The sequence below is a fragment of the Anser anser genome, assembly GCF_964211835.1.
Source record: "Anser anser genome assembly, chromosome: 2".
Classification (NCBI taxonomy): domain Eukaryota; kingdom Metazoa; phylum Chordata; class Aves; order Anseriformes; family Anatidae; genus Anser; species Anser anser.
In genome coordinates this window covers 137,314,232-137,331,731 of record NC_139721.1, presented here as the reverse complement: position 1 = coordinate 137,331,731, position 17,500 = coordinate 137,314,232, and the positions used below count along the sequence as shown (strand labels likewise).

Genomic DNA, 17,500 nt, shown 5'->3' with positions numbered 1-17,500 from the left:
CAAAGAGCATTATATTAAGAGCATACACCTGAGTCTCTTTGTGGGCTCAGGAAAAGGTGTGAAGGGGAGGCTCAGATCTCTCACTTTTAGAAGAATAAAAAGTAAAATTATGATTTTTTTAAAAATATGTTTTCCAAAATAATGCCTTTTTTTTTTTTTTTTTAATCTGCATAGTTGGTTCTCGCATGTGGTGTTAGTCTGAAGTCTTACTCTTTAGGGAGCATTCAGAGGTGGGATTTGTGGGCAGGGGAGGTGCTGCTGCAGCATGGTGTGCAAATCCCACCTGGCTCACTGTTCCCCCTCTTCCCCGGGGCATTGCCAGAGAGCAAAACATTTTCCCCACCTCAGGAGAGGATGGAGGAAGCAGAACTGTCTCCAGAAATAAGGGTGGCTATTTTCATGTTTCTTGCAGGAGCTGGTGGCTGAAGAACTCAAGTCCATAGTAGAAAGGGTGACTGCAGTTTCTGTTTCGGATTCAGAAGAAGAAACAGCATGAGTGTTTATTTGCAGTAAAATCAGTTATCGGATCTCCATGCATCAGCTGCTCCAATTGCTAAGTAGCAATTGAGGATACTCCTAAGTGAGGTGTCTTGTAGTTTATTATCTGTAGTTAATATAGTATAAATTACTGACTAGGAAGGCTGTGTTTCATGTGATTAAGAGCACAGAAACAAAGGAGTGCTTTTTGGCACGTGCTACGTTCTAGTGGCAATAAAAAGAACCTGGGTCTGATTTCAGTCTTTTAACTTAGTCAGCTTAATTTCTTATGCTTTAGTTTTTCACAAATAAAAAAAAAAAACTGATTTTTTTTTTACATATTGCCAGAGCCAAGTTCATTTTTTAATACTCTTACGTGCTTTGTGATCTTGATTTCAAACTTTATTTTTTATAAACCATCTTTCCATGAGTAAAAGATACATTTTCAAAAGCTGTTCTTCTTTGACTGTTGGGATAACTTTGCTGTGGTGCTGGACTGCTTCTGCCAGCAAGACCTCTAAGTTCAGTATGTAGCACCAACTTTTATGCAAGTGAGAGCAGTATTTCATCCCCTCTTTATTTTCATTTTTCTCTATGCTATAAGGCTGCTGTCTGCAGCTCTTTACTATGCATACTGCGAGTCATCACCATAGTTAGTAGTGAAAACTCAAAAAAGAGGAAATCGACCTTTCGTGAGTTTCAGAGAATTTTCATCTGCAGCTCCAGACCCAAATCCAAAATCAACCGTATTAACTGGATCCTATTTTACCAACACTGAGAGGGATTTGGGATAGCAGCTCTTGTTTGGGCATGTCTTGGCCTGAAAGTTTATGGCAAACTAAAATGAGTTCAGGGAAGAAAGGAAGAAAGATCAAAGGGCTGATTTGTAGGAGCAATTACGGAGCTCAATAGCTGAGGTAGGGAGTGATAAGAGGCTTGTGATTACCGTGTGTGTGTCAGGCATAAACAGGGGAAGGGGGAGCCATTTAGGACAGAGGAGGAAAAACTGCTAGCAGGGTAAACTGTGAGATTGTCACTTACTCGCCAAAAATTGTAACTGTTGGTGACATACCAGCTGTATTAAATGGCAGGAGATTAAACAGGCAGTTGGGACTCACTCTTCTTGAGCTTGTGGGATTCTTTAATTTCTTCAATTCTTTAATTCAAATTTAGTGGCAACTAGGAAACTGCTTGAGTATGTCATCCAACTTCATGTTAATATGGGTAATTAAGTTCCGTGCAGTAATCCAATAACCAACTCCCATACTTGTGAATAAATTAGAGAAGTAGATTTGGGCCTGTGACCTTTGGATCTCTGTAGGTCGCTTCCAAGATGAATGCAGAAAGTTGGTGAGGACAGCAGATTTCTCTGGATAGTCATTGGAAAACGTTGTATCCCTGAAGGAAGGGGTAAAAAGCAATGGGAGACAGTTGAGATATTGTATGTATCTGTATATGCTTTAAAAGACACCAGACTGGAGTTTATACAGAAGAATGGTTGGCATGCTTTTTGGCAAGATTGTTGTAATGGTTAATTACTCTCACTGATGAAAATCTGTGTCTTATTTCAGGGCGTAGTTTTTCTATTTTCAGGATCATGTATTATCTGCCTTCTTCCGAATCATTATATTGGTCATGGGGTTAGGTAGGAATGACCAAGAACTACCATACTGATACCAGAAAGTAACATACCGATGTGCATTTGTTGGCAAGTATTCGAGGGAGTGACGCCACCAGCAAGTATCAGGCCAGATCAGGTAGGTAGCACCATTCGTTTTTGGAGCTGGTGTGGAGCACTAACTTCCCAATGTGTGCTCGTGCCTGATCTGGGCTGAATTTGTGACTGTGGAGTCCTGGCTTCTGCTAGGACTGCTTGTCCTCAGTAGTGCAACTATCTGCGATGCTGTCTAGGTTATGATGCTCTATAATTTTTTTATGTTTTTTTTCTTTTTTTATTTAGATGACATTTAAATTAATTCTCTACATATTTTTTCCATGAAACTCAGAAGTTACTGTAAAGGTTCTGCCTTTGTTATAACAACAAAATAACAATGCAATGAGTCATTTCAAATACAGTTTTTATAACTTAGTGTAGGAAAAGCAGTGAGTAACGGTAAAAGCAGGCAATTCTATAGTTAATACTTACATATGAAGTATGTAAGTAAAAATTCAATAAATGAATATTCCTAAATATATACAAACTACTTTTGCATTTAATACATCTGTAGAGTTCCTTGGCTTTATTTGCACATCCTCAACTCTGTGTTTGTTTAATCATCAGCAAAAGCATCTTTTTTATTGGTACATACAGATACAAATGTCTTTTTTCAGTGAACAGTGTCACAGTGTAAGTAATGAAAAGTGAATGTTAGGTTGGTACTAATAACAGACAGTTTATCTTCAGAATCTCCATAAATTTGTTCAGAGAAGGTGTTTATTAAACAATTTCAAATACATATTTAGAAGTCTGTTCTCAATTAGCAGGCAAGCAAAAAGTCAATTTATGACTGAATTATTTGCGATAAACATTTCAATTACATATATAACTTCATATAACTATATAAATTCAGGTGTAAATACTCAGTTAAATCTCTTGTGAATTTCTTTAAAATATTTTTTTCTCTTTTCTTTGTCCTCTTTTTTCTTTTTTCTTTCATTTTTTCCTTTTTTCTTTTTTCTTTCTCTTTCAGTTTTTTAAAAAAATTGTTCTGTTTCTGTGTAAGAGAAACCCGTCTCAGGGTATCGTTGAAAATAGTGGAAAATGTGAAGTCATTTATCACAACATTAATGAGAAAGTAATCTCAACTGTAAGCAAAAAAAGATAAAGAAGGAAACATCAGTCTTCTCATAACTCCTCTGTGACAGCTTGTTCAGACACAATGAAGTTGGACAGTATACGGGATGGGAAGACTTTTAAAGTACTCTTTACGGAACAACCACCAAAAGTTCTAAAAACTGGTATGATTTTGCTCATGCCTTTTGCTATTCTGTCATCTGAAAGACCCAAGTAGGGTCATTTGCCACTTTTTAGTAACAGTTATTTCTTAACTTGTCCAGTTGCATTCGGGCAGTTGTGATTCTGTGAGGGAAGGGGGAATAATGGGAGTTAAATTATGCTTAGGCTGAAATAGTGGCAGCACTGCTGAAAGCAGAATGGTGTGACAGTCACCATTGCTCCAGGAGTCTGAACCTGTCTGCCTGCTGTCTTCTGCTTGCAGAAGGTGCAGTGGTTCATACATGCGTAAGGTTTTATTTACCAAGAGGGATCTCCAGTAAGAGCATGTACCAAATCAGCCATGAGGATTCATATTTCCTTCCACCCCTTGCTTCTTTGAATTAGGTTTAAAAATAAAATACAAAAAGCAGGACACTTCCTTCTCTGTTGTTTTTTGTAATGGAGAGCATCACTCCACCCATCTGTCTGCCTTCCTTCCCCATGCACTTCCCTGAAATGAATCCTTCATTGTTTTCCTTAATTAATGACATTCTTCCCAGGCTCAGGTTGGTGGGTTTTTTTTTGGTCGGCTGTTTTTTTTTTGAGCATGTGACTTTTTCAATATTGTGGCAAAATCCTGTAATTCTTGTATCAAGAGACTTACCTGTTATACTCCTGTTGGATTTGCAGCATCTACTTTGCCATAGAGACCATAACCTGCACAAAAATTTAAATGGCAGGCAAAAGTACCTTTTCCTAAGTTACTTTCTCCTTCCTTGCCATCCACTTCCATGCCTTTTATCAGTTTTGTGGATCATGCTATCATCACTAAGGTCTTTTTGTGTGTTTTTTTTTTTCTTTTCTTTTTTCTAAGTAGCAAGATGTTTTAAAAGAAAGTCAATGGTATATTATCTTCCAAAGGCTTTATTGCCTCACGGGCCGTTTATTTAAAAGGCAGGCAAAATGCTGCTCTTCTTATGCAAGGAGATGAAAAAATGAAGGTAGGTGGTTGTGTAAATGAGGGAAAAGAGGTATGGGTGTTTGGTCCCTTTCGTTCAAACGGGGTTTTCTCAGCAGGAGTGACCTGATAACAGGTAACAACCTGCATTTCCAAGGTGGAGCCTGACCATCAACAGCAAGGCAGCGTGGGGAGCCAAAGGCTTTTCGCTCAGCAGAGCACAGCGCTGGGCTCTTGTTGGCCTCAGCTAGAGATGAGATTAAAAAGAAAAAAAAAAGGGGAGTCAACAGGGAAACATTAGGGATAACAAAATTCCAGTATGATTAGTTTTTATATAACCTTGTTGTTGTACATTCTTTGTTGCTGGCGGGATGAAGAGAGGGGGCTCCTGATCCAGCTGTAAAATCTGGATGAATTTGTTTGGTGTGGTTTTTTTCCCCCGTCTTTTCTGTGTTCGTAATCAAAACAATGAGATCAGCAATGTCCATTCATCTTGGTAGGGCATTCAAAAAGCATCCCAAATGTGATTAAAAAAAAAATAAAGAGAAATGTTCAGTTGCATAAGGAACAGGGTTGGTGGTGCACAGTGCCCCGAGCTGAGTTTACGCTGAGGGGAACCTGTTGACAAGGGAAAAATTAGGGAGAGGTTTCATTCCAGGTCAGCATGGGGAACACAAACCAGAGGGTAGGATTTGTCTGAAGATTGATCCTAGCTCTGGGAAGTCAGCATAGAAGGACACACTGAGAGATGGAAAACAACTGAAAGAAAAATAAAAATTATGTCAAGATGTCATGTTTGATTTATCCATACTTGATCTCTAATAAGATTAACCAGTTTCTTAAAGTTCTTCATTCCTATATAATACAGTTTTTAGTTATTATTTGCTCTAAGCTATTAAGCCTTAAGACTAATTTTTCTGGAAGCTGACAGGCTGCACGCAGCCTTTCAAGTTGCAGGGCTGGATTAAGCAGGACTCCAACTGTACCAACCACTCCAACACAAAATCAGAGCAAGCCAAACCTTGCAGAGTGAATTGCAATTAAATTGCAAGTGGGAGACATTTTCTAGTGGTAAAACATTAGACAGGGTACCCTCAGTCTGCAGCAGCAGAGCTCCAAAACACAGGAATTTCCCTAAAATGGTAACAGTTTAAGATTTATTTATTTTATTGGTTTTGTTTTGCTTTGCTAGTTTTTCTCTTTATGGCAGTATTCCTAACACATAAGAAGAATCTGCACAATAAGGAAACGGATGTAATTATTTTGTGTAAACCTCCCTTAAACACAGAGGATAGTGGCTTTGTTTGGTTTGAAAGTGTAATTGCTAAGGTCTGTGTTTTAGCCTGCTCTTTAGGTAAGTTTGTATTTGGCGCATTTTTCATGTCTTGCTTTAATTACTTCTCGGTTTAGTCCATCCTTTATCAACGTTATGCTGAAATTTAGAGCTACTTTAAAATTAGGTACAGACACAATGTGAGAGGGATTTCAAACAAGAAGTAAAAGACTCTTCGCTGATACTTGATGTTGTAAGAAAAGCAGAGCAAATCTGTAGCTTAGTCATTGCAGTTACCATGTTTGCATAAATGTGAACAGAAGAAATGAGCCACTGTTTGGTTTTTTTGTTTGTTTGTTTGCTTGGTTGGTTGGTTTTTGTATCTTGATTTTCTGAAGTAAGAAGATGAGATAATTCTTGTTTGACTTGTTTTATGTCCCCTGACTTGAAGTGCTGAGGCTGTAGCCTAGGGGTTACTTTGATCTTTTCGAGAAATGAAAGAAAAAAAGCCTTTATTTATTTATTTATTTGTTTGTTTATTTTGAATGGAAAGAGAGCTTCAGCTTTACATTTGAGGAATAGCTCATGTAATTTTTTATTGTTTCAGTGGAGTATAGCATGGTCTCAAACCTTACTGCTAATTTTGAGGCCATTCAGTATTCAAAGAACAGTGTTTTTGTTCTTTCCTCAACTATTTTAAATGTGGAGTGAGAGCTGAGTGTAAATTGATGGTTTTGGTGTGGGCTTCCTCATTCTTCGTGGTTCAGTGTAACGATGTAGTTGCGAGGAAGGAGGCACAACCACTGCTTCTTTGCTCGCTGTTTAATTTAGAGTTGCTCAATGTGAGAGTTCCGAATGCTGAGAAAAGCTGTAAACTGGCTTTTTGTTAAGCATAATGAATTAGCAAATAGTTGTAGTCTGTAAAAGGAGAGAAAACATGATAACAGTGCAGTTTGCTCAATATCTTGAAGTTTACGAGTTTTAATGCATTTGTTATAATTCCATGTAGGACGTGGCAGAAGCTTCAGAGTGGATCACCGATTAAAACCTGTGGCTGCTTATGTATCATGTTGCTGCTTCTGCACCTAACTCTGGATTTTATTATGCTAATGCTGCTGAAAAAGCTGCTTCACAGATTCAAGCAACTTGATACGGCTCTTGGGCAATTTATGAAGACAGTCTAGACTCCACCAGGCTAAAGGTGCACGGAGATTTTGAAGGTTTCCCCATGGGTGTGAGATAAGAGTTCTGTGGAAACGTGCCTGTGAGCTGGAGACAATCCAGCACAGCTGTCTGGGCATCTGTGGCCTCAACCAAGCGATAGGGTAGAGCGAGCGATGCGGCCGTCCCAGCACCTCAGCTTGAAGCCACGTTGGAAGGTCCAGCAGCAGTGGCCTCCCTGCACATCAGTTCAGCCCAGCACGTAACTATGGCATCTCTGAAATACCTGAAAGCTTATCACCAGCTTTTTGGAGATCTGGCTTACAAGGAAAATACTTTTTTTTTTTTTTTTTTGACAGAAATAGTGGCTAGGAGGCCAGCAAAGGCTGCATCAGCAACCTCAGTGGCTACGCAGTCAGCTGTGCAACCATGCTAAAATGTGGCAATAAAAATGTGATAATAAAATCCCGCTCGGCTCACTCTGTTACAGCCCTGTTCTGCTCAGCGGGGTCTCCAGGCTACAGAAGCCTGTTGTGTTAATGCTGGCTGGCTGCAGACATTTGAAAAATCAGACAAATATTTGTGAGGCCATCGGATATGTTTCTAAAATAGCGCCTCCAAAAATTTTGGCATGGAGATCTTCCAAGATGGAAAGAGATGTACCTCTCATGCCAAAAAGCCTTAATGTATTAACATAATTTTATAATTGCGTGTTCTGTTTCTGGAGACGCTTACACCTACGTACCGATAAATTGACTGGAGTTTTTTATTTCAGATGTTTCACTGACTTATTTAGAAACAGTACACACAACACTGTAATCAGCTCTTGGTATCTGATGGATGGTTGCCAAACCTATCACGTTTTTAAAATTGTTTTCAATTAGATGGATCTAATGGAAAGTGCATGGAACAACACAAACTTTAAAAAATAATAATAATATGTAGTCTTGACAAGTGCATTTTCCTTCATGAAAAGCTACCTTTCCCTTCTCCATCCATGCCAGTTTCCATCTGCTTGTGGATGTGTGGGAGAGCTGAGGGATGGCTCCGGAGCATTTGTCTCCTCAGGAGGAGAAGAAGGCTGCAGCCTCAGTGGTAATTGTCTTCTGCTGTGAAGGGAAGGTGTGTTGTTGGCAAGATCATTGAGCCATGAAGATAACTCAGTTATTTGGCATCACTTCTGAGACTGTTTTTCAAATATCTCTTGCAATAATTTCCTAATTTCTGGGAAAAAGGACTTCTTTTTTTTTCCATGATTGTAAACTCATTGCTCCTTTAATTTTAGAATGTGAATACTTTAAATCTCAGTTTTAGAGCCATCCTATGAGTATATACAATGCAATATGTTTTGATTTTAATATATTTCAGCAGAATTATTCAGCATATGCAATAAAATAAAATTGCAAATTTCTTTGCAAGTTTACCATGTGACCACATATTTAAGGTATTGTTTTCCTGAAGAATACATTTATTGCTTTGTTACTCTACTGTGATATTTTAAGAATGCAGATTTAAATATGATTTGTTGTGTAGCTGCTTTTAAAAAAACAAAACGATAGAGGTGAACAGCCATCCTCTGGCATTCTGGGAGCTCCTGAGCTGCTGCTGAATGCATGAACATCTCTGTTCTAGTTCCTGAATGATTTGTAAGTTTTAAAGATAGTATTGACGATTAGGAGAGGTTTGACTTTCGCTGCAAGAGCTTATACAGTCAGCAGCACAAATGCACTTTCCTATAGTCTTTAATTGCCTTGGGCTAAACCTATTTTCTATTTTCGTTGTAAAAAATTAAAAAAAAGAGATCAATAATCTGAATAAATGTTAATTTTTTGGAGCATAGCACAGAGGATTATGGAATGCTCATAGAAATAATAAAATATTTTGAGTAGAAAGTTCTGAAGAAAACAGTCTTGGATGGAGAACTTGATTTCTGGCATGCTCTGCACTATACTGGCAGTCCTTGCACTTGTGGCCAGTATCCCATGTAAGACACACCCTCCAATTTCAAGGTAAATAATAGGAAATAGTGATGTAGCATTTTTCATGTTGGAGACTGAAGTTCAAGTTAGAATCCTGTTGTGTTAGCATTTTTACAAACAGAGAGGGATGATCCAGTTTATGATATAACATGTCTGACATCATAAGAGAAAAGATGTACACAAAGTCAGAGGCAGAAATAAGAACTAAACTGTGGGGGGGGAGGAATAAGAATACAACGTCATATTATAAAAAAAAAATCTGAACTTTGTCATTTTTCTTTGACTTTTTTATTTTTTTTCCAGTCTGAGGTCGAACTCGTGATGTTTCCTCATAAAATGAAGACAGGCTTTTTGTCTTAGAGAGCAAACCGCAGCCTATTGCCCAGAAATAGGGGTGCTCTTGTATTGTTTTGTTTTTGCTAGCTCAAAGCAATTTTAAATCCAATCAGATTTCACAAACTCAACAAAGCAGGGAACAGGTTCTCCATTGCTCTCTGCCACATTTGTGTCACCCCTGTGGATGCAGATGTTGCCAGCTGAAGAGAATTTTGGCTGGTAATACTTGCAAACGAGGAAATTACTTAATGACAGTGAAGCACGCTTATACCTGTTGCAATAGTTTGTAGATGGCTCTTTAATAATTTGTTCGCAGTGACAGTGCTAGAAGTATGTTGATCTACAATGTGACATGTTTTGGGATGGCAGGGGATTATTATTTTTTTTTTTCCAGTAACTGGTCCAGCTTCTCGAGGACTTTGGGGAACAGCCACTGGAAAACCACTTGGTCCTGTACTCCTGTGCTGATAGAAGTCCTGTGGAAGTCTCCGCAGTGTACTTCTGTTTTGAAGCCTGAGCTGCTGAACTTTTGCTTGCTAGTCTGGCTCCAGAGAATGTCTGAACTTCATTGTATTAGTACACATATTTCTAAAGCCTTGTTTTGCTAGAGGTTTTTTTTTTTTTTGAAAAAAAAAAAACAGCATTTCTCAAATTTTTCTCTGCCCTCCTTCTAATTCTCAGTTTATAACCCCCTGTGGAGACTGCAAGTTTTGGAACTTGTGATCTAGTAAAATCTTTGGATGTGACATTGTGAGCTAACTGGCTAAGTTTTCCAGTACAGCTTTCCAACAAGCTATTTATCAGCTTGAACTTGAATAAAAGCTCTTGTAGGAAAGAACGTTAAACAGTTTTCAGCTGCTAAATAGTCAACCTTGGTATTAAGTCTTGGCAGAGAAATTTTAATAAGTAGTAAATTTAGTAAATCCGTTTAATCCCTGGCTTATATATTATTGCTTTTCAGTTTAATTTTTTATGTAGAATACAGAATGAGCTCTGGATCTTTAGAATATTGGCTGTGTGTCCTGCTGCCTTGAAGAAGTGAAAGTAAATTAGTCTGCTTTTGTGGTCAGAGGGTTTGCTACAAAACTGAGTACTGTTTCTTTCGATTTCAGATCTTGACAGCTTTTCATCAAGCACCTAAAAACTTCTTACAACCATATGTACTTGTATTCAGTCCTGTCACTCCCCTTGTCTCTCCTTTGGGTTTGAACTGGAGTTCTTTGGGGTCTGTGTGCTGTCTGTTGTTAAATCTGTTCCCATTTCTTTGACCCATTCACCTACAGGATGTTGAATTTCTGTACGTTACTGTATGTTACCGAGTCTGAAGGCACATCTCAGTGACTCTGAGGGCTGATTCACGGTGGCGTCAGTCGGACTGGAGTGGACACGCACAGTGTCAAAGGATGTTGATGCAACATTTGCCTGTTTGTCAGAAGGGTGTCAACCTCCAAGTTGGAGAGGAGCAATATTCCTTGCTGGATGAGCCTGACTCAGAGAATTAAACTTCGCATCCGCAAGAACAGCTTAAACTAGGTGAACACACAGCATGTCGGAGCAGTGTATGTGCTCAGCGTGTGCAAGGAGCTTGGCAGCAGTTGCTGATTGTCTGACCCAAGCAGCAGGGAGGTGATATATTCTTGAAACCAAGGTTATGGTTTGTTTATGAGCTTGCCCAAATAGAAACCCCATGAGAAGTAGCATGACTTTGCCATCAAAGCTTAGGAAGTGTGGTATTCAACCAATACACCTCCGGATTTCATTTGTCCATGTGTTTATTTCCAATTTTCTTTGTGCTGTGGTGTTTAGTTGTACTGACATTTTCAAACATATAATAGTTGAGATCTGTACTTTTTAACCTTAAAAAAAAAGTAGGATGGTTTAAGTAGGCGTTTGTGGAATTGGTGTTGGGTTGGAGCTGAGAGGGAAAAATAATCAGCTTATAAATCGGCAGAAGACAACTGGGGAATCTGTGAGCAGTGATTGCATCAAGTTTTTCTCTGAGTTAGAGGTGATGCAACAGCTGTTGTTTAGGACAGTATGCAATCTTGGATTTTCTTTTTTGTCTCTCTCTGTTGGTGTTCCTTGTGTTGCCATGTTTCATATCATCAGTATTCTGCAGCTTAGCCTTTCCTTCCTCATAATGTTGTTTATATACAATCTGGGGGGGATTTTTGTGATTTCTGGAGAGCTCTGGTATCCTTCTGAGTTTGAAGATACAGGCAGAAGTGATTGCTGGCTCACAGAGCAGTTAGTCTTGCTGCATGTCCATTTAGAAAATAAAGCAAGCTTATAAATTTGTGAGTGAGATCCTCATTAGCTTGTGCAGCAGCTGTCAAGCAGTGATTTAAAATCTGTTGCTCTGGCTTTCCAAAGCAGTGTCCTAGACAGCTTTGTACCCTCTTTAAATGTGCTCACACCCCCTAGCTAGGCCCAGGCCAGGCCAGCTAGGCCCAGGCCTGCTCAGTGGCTTGTTCTGTTTGCTTGTTAATATAAGGGGTTTCTTATATTTACACTCTGAGAAAATTTTCTACTGTATTTTCTAGTGTAGCTTTGTCTTATCTAAAACAGCAATAGGCAGATCTGATCACCTTATCCATCTCAGTGAATTTGGTTTCTGAATTGGCAGCAAGGATGACTTGCACATTAATGAGTGTTGTGGGAATACACGATTTGCATTGTCAGTGGCTCAGGGGCTGTCCTGATGCTGCTAACCATGTGTGTTTGAAAAGGAATGAGCAGCCAGTCCATATCTTTTTTTTTTTTTTTCCAAGCAATATTGGATCACAAGACTAACATTACCAACTAAAACTTTAGCTCCCAAGTCCTTATCTGCCTTGGATTTTTTGGATAAACTAATGAGCATCTGTGAGAGATCAAGTACTTTTTGTGGTAGATCACCAAACAAAATTGTAGAGCACCATAATCCGTCCTCCTTTAGGACAATTTTTTGGTCAAACTGAGGGAGTTTGACCCATCTGACTGAGCTAATCTGCCAAGGGGAACTTTGCACCTGATACAAGGCTTTTTATTTGTTTCTTTATCTGTTTTTTTTTTTTTTTTCCCCATGGATTGATCCAGTTGAAATAGCCAAAAAATGTGTGTGTTGATCTCAACAAAGCTGAAATGCATTCACAGTGTTTCTGTTACATGAAATAAGAGGTTTTATTCAATACATCCAGCAGAATCAAATAAGGCTCAAAAAGTATCTTCCAGTCTTGATCAGCCTAGACTTTTCAGGATGGGTTCATGGGAAATTGAACACCATGGAGAGCACACCTTTGGCAATTCTTTAAATTACCTTTATGTAAAGAAGAGGAAGGGAATTACGGTAGGATTTATATACTGTCCTGTCTGATTACATTTGCAGTTGTGTAACCTCAGGGCTCTTCGTAGTATTCTGGAGTTGAAATTTTTGAACGATATTTGTGACAGGTGAGTAGGGTTTGAACACTTACATTTTTCTTCTGTTGATTCAAAATCATAGGCTGTGATGAAAACTGGCAATTAACTCTGTCATCTTGGTGTCAGATGTAGGATTCTCTCAGACCTGTCTTCGGGATGGGAGGTGATTCATGTTTTGTTTGTCTTTCTAGTCGCTAGAAATAAGAGCATGTGTTGTGTTTTTCTGTTGGTGGTGGTTGTTTGCACTGAGGTAGGTGGCAACAGTAGAAATAATACTGCATGATCCACTTTGGTATAGATACACCTTGTGTGAACTTTGGAAGCTGTGTAAGCAAAGAAATTATATTGGCAGTGAAGATCCAGCTACCCATATGACTGTGTGTTTTCATCCTTGCTTTTTTTCAGGCTTGCTCACATTCTTAAAACACTGAAGATTCCCCTTCCCGCCATTTCTCCTTGATGCAACTCACTTATAGATCCTTTTCACCTCAGATACAGTCTAACTGACAGCTACTAGGTGGGGTTCAGAAGCAGTTTCCAAATAGAAACACTAGTAAGCTCTTACAAAATTTGGACTAGAGCCTTCGAGCCTGTTTCATCGTTGAACAGTCATATTTGAATAGGGAGCTTGTAGCTGAACAAGGGACAAGAAACCTTTTGGTCTCCACAAAAATAAAATGATCATGTGGAAGTCCTCAGCTTCTCCTTTGCTTTTGTAGGTCCTTTTTCTTAGACATTCTTCATGTTTTACTATTTTCTCCGCTGATCTTCTCAGCAGTGTTTCTCTTTTCATGTGGTGCAGCTGAAGATCAGGTACTCCTGCTTTTTTATTTGTATTTTTGGACATTATCTTTGTTGTCTGCCTACATTCATATGTATAGGTCCTGATACCCTAAATTATTAGATTTACTGGAAGAATATATATCTGTATCATTTAAAAAACACATTTATTTAAACTCACTATTTTTTGGGCTCCCACTCCACTGGAAGTGTTACGATCTTCACAGGGTAGAAATAAACTGCTTGATATAAAATAAGGAGCTTTTTTTCCTCAGGTTAAAATAACGTGTGGTGATGGTTAGCAGAAGAGCACAAGGCAGTACACAGACCATGGTGTGGTGGGTCCACTTTGGCCAGCAGCCAGACCCCCACCCAGCCACTGGCTCCTTCTCCCTCCTCAACAGGACAGGGGAGGAAACCCGAAGGAAAGGCTCAGGTGTTGACAGGAGGACAGGGAGATCGCTCGCCAGTTACCATCACGGGTGAAGCAGACCTGGCTTGGGGAAAATTATTCCAATTAATTGCCAACTAAAAAGGAGGATTTGTGTCCTGAGGAAAAAGAAGACAAATTGAAATAACACCTTTACCCCCCATCACTCCCTTTTCCCCTAGCTCAGCTCCAGTCCTTCATCCCAGCTCCTCTATGTCCTCCCCAGTCCCAGTCTGCTGCTCCTTCCTCCCTATGCATCTCCCCTGCTCCAATGCAGCTCCCTCCCATGGGCTGCAGTGCAGAATTTTTATTTGTGTGTTCATGTATGCTTGCTTTGGGTTTTATAATTCAATTTCTTTGTGTAAGAACCTGAAATCAAACAATGGACAAGATAGCAGATGAATCCGATTAACAGCTGGAAGTTGTGCTATTGTCAGCAGAACAGCAACAATTTGAACATAGCGGAGCTGCCTTTTTCTACCTGTTTTGAATTATAAACATGTCAGTGCCATTAGACTTCGTGCTTGGTTTTGCTTGGCTTTGTTCTTTCAATATTTCTCACAAAATAAAAATGGAAATGTAACCAAACAATTCTCTCAACGTCACTCATCTCAATTTAAAGTTAAATGAAATATTTACCCTAGAAATGTTTTACATGTGAATATTTGCATATAACAAAAACAATCAAATCTGAAATTGGTTTGGTTCCTTTAACTGTTTTTCCACCAAAAATTATGTTGGGCATGCTGTTTGCTTTTCTGAATGAAAATTAGATCAACCTAGTAGCATTACACCATTGGGCAGATACTTGCAGGAGGTGTTTTGTTGATGGAAGTGGCGAACACAACCTTCCTGCATACGAACAGTACAAATTATGTTTACAGAATTAAACACTCTTTCTGTGAAATGTTCACCGGCATATCTTCGGGAGGTGGAAATGAGAACGGTCTGTTGGTTTTGTCTTGGTCTGAGGTGAATTTGTGCTGGAGGAAGCTGAGTGCTGCTGGGCATCTCCGTGTTGGTGATCATGGCATGGATATATGCCGACATTCGGGGTGGCAGGGATCGTGCCTGCCTTCCTTCCACAGCAGCTTCAAAAGTGGTGTTCCCCACAGTCATCCATCAAACCACTCGCGTTTCTCCATGAAACCCTTTTCTGCTTGGCTTCTGGAGCAGAACTAACGCAAAGTTCGGTGTTGCCTCCTCCACAGGGTTCCTACAGTTTGCTTCTGCCTTCCTGCCTGTCTGCAGCTGTGGTTGTTTCTTGTGTTATCTATCCCCAGATTAAAAAGTATTTGGAGCGTGCACCATCTCTTTGCTAGGGCTTCCCCTTCCAGCTTCTCAGCATCTGAGGCTTTGTTCTCTTTCTTCTCTCTGGTAGGAAAATCCTTGAATATCACGACTTTGAGAACTGCTCTTTTACAGCATTTTGTTTTTAAATTGTACCACTTAGTAACTGCTCTCAAATGAGAGTAACTTAAGTCTATTATATCATTATTTATAATGCATTATGGTACAAACAAGGGATGTATGTACGGTGCACGCTTGCACAAAGTGGTCCCCCTTAGGTTCGGTTGTGTGCGTAACATTCCTCTGGTGAAGTTGTTCTGGGTAAATCATGAAACTAAAGTTTTGATTTGTGAATGTAATTAACAGACAGGAGTGCAAATGTTTGGTAGGCAAAACAAAAGACAAAATTAATAACAGCTGCAGTTTGGCAATAAAGAGACAGACTATTTAAAAAAAATCAAGTGGAAAGCATTTGTCCAGTACCAAAACTGAGGTTATCTGTTATTACTCTGATGCTTTTCCTGTTTGCTGAATGTTTTCATATTTAAAATGTACTTTATAACACCCAAGTTTTCCAGTCCACCCCTCATTTTCCAGTGCTGAGGGTAGTGCACAGTTACAAGTTTTCATGTAGTTTCAGGAGGAAACTACATTGGGATTATATATTATGCTAAAGATGTTCCCCTATTACTGTCGTTTGACTGTACTGCTTCAGCTCCCAGTAGGAATTTAAATGTTGTCTGTGTCTTTAAGAAACATGTTTTATTTTCAGATAAAATTGTTGAAAAGTAGCCATTTTGTAATTCTGACAATCCAGACCATTTGGACAGACTTAGGGAGAAACGTTACTTGAAAACTACACTTAGCACTTAGTCCATTCCATTTGTGCTTTTCCTTCTCTCTATAGAAAAAAAAAAAAAAAAAAGGCACAAAGACAGTCTCCGTGAGTTTAGGAAAAAGATGATAGAATACAAAACCCTCTGTTTTTATGCACTGTGGTGTTTTGATTTATAATTAATGGTGTTTTTGGAAAATGTCAAAGGTCAGTAGAGGGGTGAGCTCAGATAGTGCTTGATGTGAGCAGGCAAGGACGGAAGATGGTCATCTGCCCCGTATTGGGTGTGGGGGTAGGGAGATTATATCTATTTATTTGACATTTTCTTAGCTGGTCTTCAAATGAGTAAAAAGATGAAAATGCTTCCTTATCTAACATTATCTAATCACAACTACTCAGTCAACTAACGATGTCAAGCAGGAGGCTATTTCTCACCATATTTCCTCTGGAATAAAAACTATTTAATACAGTTAGAAGTTACCTCATCCATCATAGAAACACAACGCTTTTCTGTGTTTCGCTGTGTGGGGGTTTATCAGTGCTGGGCTTAGGAAGGAGGTGAAGAATAATATCCTCTTTAATTGAATTTGTGGAATGGAATGTAGGGAGGAAGAACGCCCTGGGCCCTGGGCCATCAACCTTGCGTTAATGAAAAAAGCTTTAATGACTGCGACGACCAGGTGCCAGGATATGAAGTATGCATATTTGGTATTGTGCTTCTGTCTAACGTTGATTTTTGAGCTACAGGGGCAACTTCACGTGTGGACACCATGTGCATGCAGTCTTGTTTGGCGCTGACTTGACTGCTCAGTGTGAGAAAGATGAGTTCCACTTGAGTGCTGTGAGGGATGAGAGCACACAGAGAGGGGTTATCATGGAGAAACAGAAGCACGTCTTACTTTGTGATGATTTGTTCATGTGTCCTTGCCGTTAGAAAGAGTGACTTTTCCTACTGATGCCATTCTGAGCAGCACTTTGCTTTTCTTGCTGTTTCTGCTAAAAGTAATGATGCTGCTTAACATGTCCGGGGTGACCTGATGTGCACAGGGGTAATTAGAGCAGATGTAATTTTAAATTCAGGTTTTGTAAAGAGTAGCGTGATGTCACTTTTCTGAAATGAAAGCTGATAAAATCAAATATTTAAAAGTTAGCAGTAAAATTGCAGTTGGCAAATCCTTGCAGTAGCAATACTTTTTTTTTCTTCTCACTTATGCCAGCTTATAACATCAGTGTGTTCATTTGTTTTTTCCACCGAATATATAATATCCAAGTGATAGATGTGTTTTTTCCCCAGAATATGGCGGCATGGGCTTGGACTTCTCGTATAACATTGCAGTGGCGGAAGAGCTGGGAAGTATCCGCTGTGGAGGTATTCCTATGGCTATCGGGGTGCAAGCTGGCATGGCTACTCCTGCTCTAACAAGGTAATTTCCAGAATGTTTCGTTTAACCTAAACACCGCAGTTTGTGTGTTTAAGCCTAAAACCTGTCCTTTTATTATGTAATAAAAAGCAAACCACGTTTAATATTAAATGATGTGTTTCCAAACATAGAACTGCGGTGCCACAACCAATTAAAACAATCTTAATTCCAGAATCCCACTGTTCATGTTTGTGGCTTTTTTTTTTTCTTAGCCAGGTATCCC

General features: G+C 39.2%; 1 protein-coding gene across 10 annotated transcripts in view; it reads left to right on the top strand.

Moving 5' to 3' along the window:
* The window catches only part of LOC310895707 (putative acyl-CoA dehydrogenase 6), an 89,177-nt gene that overhangs the window by 36,454 nt on the left and 35,223 nt on the right, over window positions 1-17,500 (top strand). For 7 of the 10 annotated variants that reach the window (XR_014580881.1, XM_083827319.1, XM_083827316.1 and 4 more), the window contains one exon: window positions 17,151-17,280. Coding sequence is in view for 9 of the 10 variants with exons in the window: in XM_083827319.1 (XP_083683445.1) it covers window positions 17,151-17,280 (130 nt within the window). In the remaining variant the exon portion in view is untranslated. Of the gene's footprint in view, window positions 1-646; window positions 5,725-6,652; window positions 12,685-17,150; window positions 17,281-17,500 lie in introns of those variants that run through there. The other 3 variants (XM_083827322.1, XM_083827321.1, XM_083827317.1) reach the window with 3 other exon arrangements.